Source organism: Trichoplax adhaerens, genomic scaffold, assembly GCF_000150275.1.
Source record: "Trichoplax adhaerens TRIADscaffold_3966 genomic scaffold, whole genome shotgun sequence".
Lineage (NCBI taxonomy): Eukaryota > Metazoa > Placozoa > Uniplacotomia > Trichoplacea > Trichoplacidae > Trichoplax > Trichoplax adhaerens.
The window spans coordinates 1-1128 of record NW_002062172.1 but is presented as its reverse complement, the minus strand read 5'-3'; the positions used below and the strand labels follow the sequence as shown (position 1 = coordinate 1128).

The 1128-nt window shown below is 37.9% G+C and overlaps 1 protein-coding gene across 1 annotated transcript; it reads right to left on the bottom strand.

The window, feature by feature from the left end:
- Nucleotides 1-186: 186 nt before the first annotated feature.
- On the bottom strand, nt 187-1128 carry TRIADDRAFT_63015 (uncharacterized protein; the record flags this gene model as incomplete). Its single annotated transcript, XM_002119011.1, has 2 exons — nt 187-653; nt 726-1128. Coding segments are annotated over 2 exons (870 nt in total), but the record flags the coding sequence as incomplete, so codon positions are not given.

Genomic DNA, 1128 nt, shown 5'->3' with positions numbered 1-1128 from the left:
TGCTTGCTCCAGTAATTAGCGAACTTGCTGGTGAAATGAATGGTAAATTGCGTTTTGGAAAAATAGATATTGATCAAAACACTAAAGCGGCCAGTGAATTTCAGGTTACATCGATTCCAACAGTGATTATTTATAAAAATGGACAGGAAGCTAGTCGTGTAGTTGGTCTAAAAGATAAAGAGGCTCTTAAACAGGTTGTTGAATCAGTTCTTTAAAGCCAACCTGCCGCCAGGCTTCGTATATCCCGATGCTGACAGCGTTTGATAAATTCAAACAACGTTGTTTTGCTAGCATCGGGATCTTAATTAACTTTTCTTGATACTTCCTCATAACTTCAATAGGCAATCCTGAGGTTTCCGAACCAAAAATCAGGATGCTATTTTTACTATAGGTTCTGTCAGTATGCCATTGAGTGGCTTTCGATGAAAAAAAACAAAAGTCATCGTTTTCTTCTAAAATTTCTTCTAAAGAATCAACGACTGAGATTTTCACTTCATCCCAGTAATCAAGGCCCGCTCTTTTTAATTTGCGATCGGACAATTCAAAACCGAGTGGTTTAACCAAAATCAATTCGGCTCCTGTTACACTACAAGTTCTGATGATATTGCCAGTGTTTTGAGGAATTTGAGGGTTGTAAAGCACAATTTTCATAGCTGCATAAGAAAGAAAAAGCTCTACGTTGGGTAGAGCCTTTTCCTATTAAAATTTAATTGATATAGACTAACGAGCTGCAGTCGATTTCTCAGTTTTTTCAGGAGAATGGTCTGCAATTTCTGCGGAATCTTTATCGATTGAAGGCGTTTTAGTAAGGGCTTCAACTTCTTCATTTTGAACATTAGCTTTTACGACTTCAATTTCAAATTCAAGGAGAGAGCTCGGAGGTAAAAATCCTGAATCTCCATAGCCTAGCTCAGGATGAATATAAAGTTTCCTCTTTTCACCTTCATGCATTCCAACAATCCCTTTGCTGAAACCTGCTATAGTATCATCAAGAGAAATAGACTCTTCTTCTTTTGATTCACCAAAGACTTTTCCGTCGATGAATTTGCCAACGTATTTAATCAGGGGAGTGTCACCTTCTTTAACTTTCGAGCCTTTCCCTTCAGCCAACACTTGTACTGAAGTTGC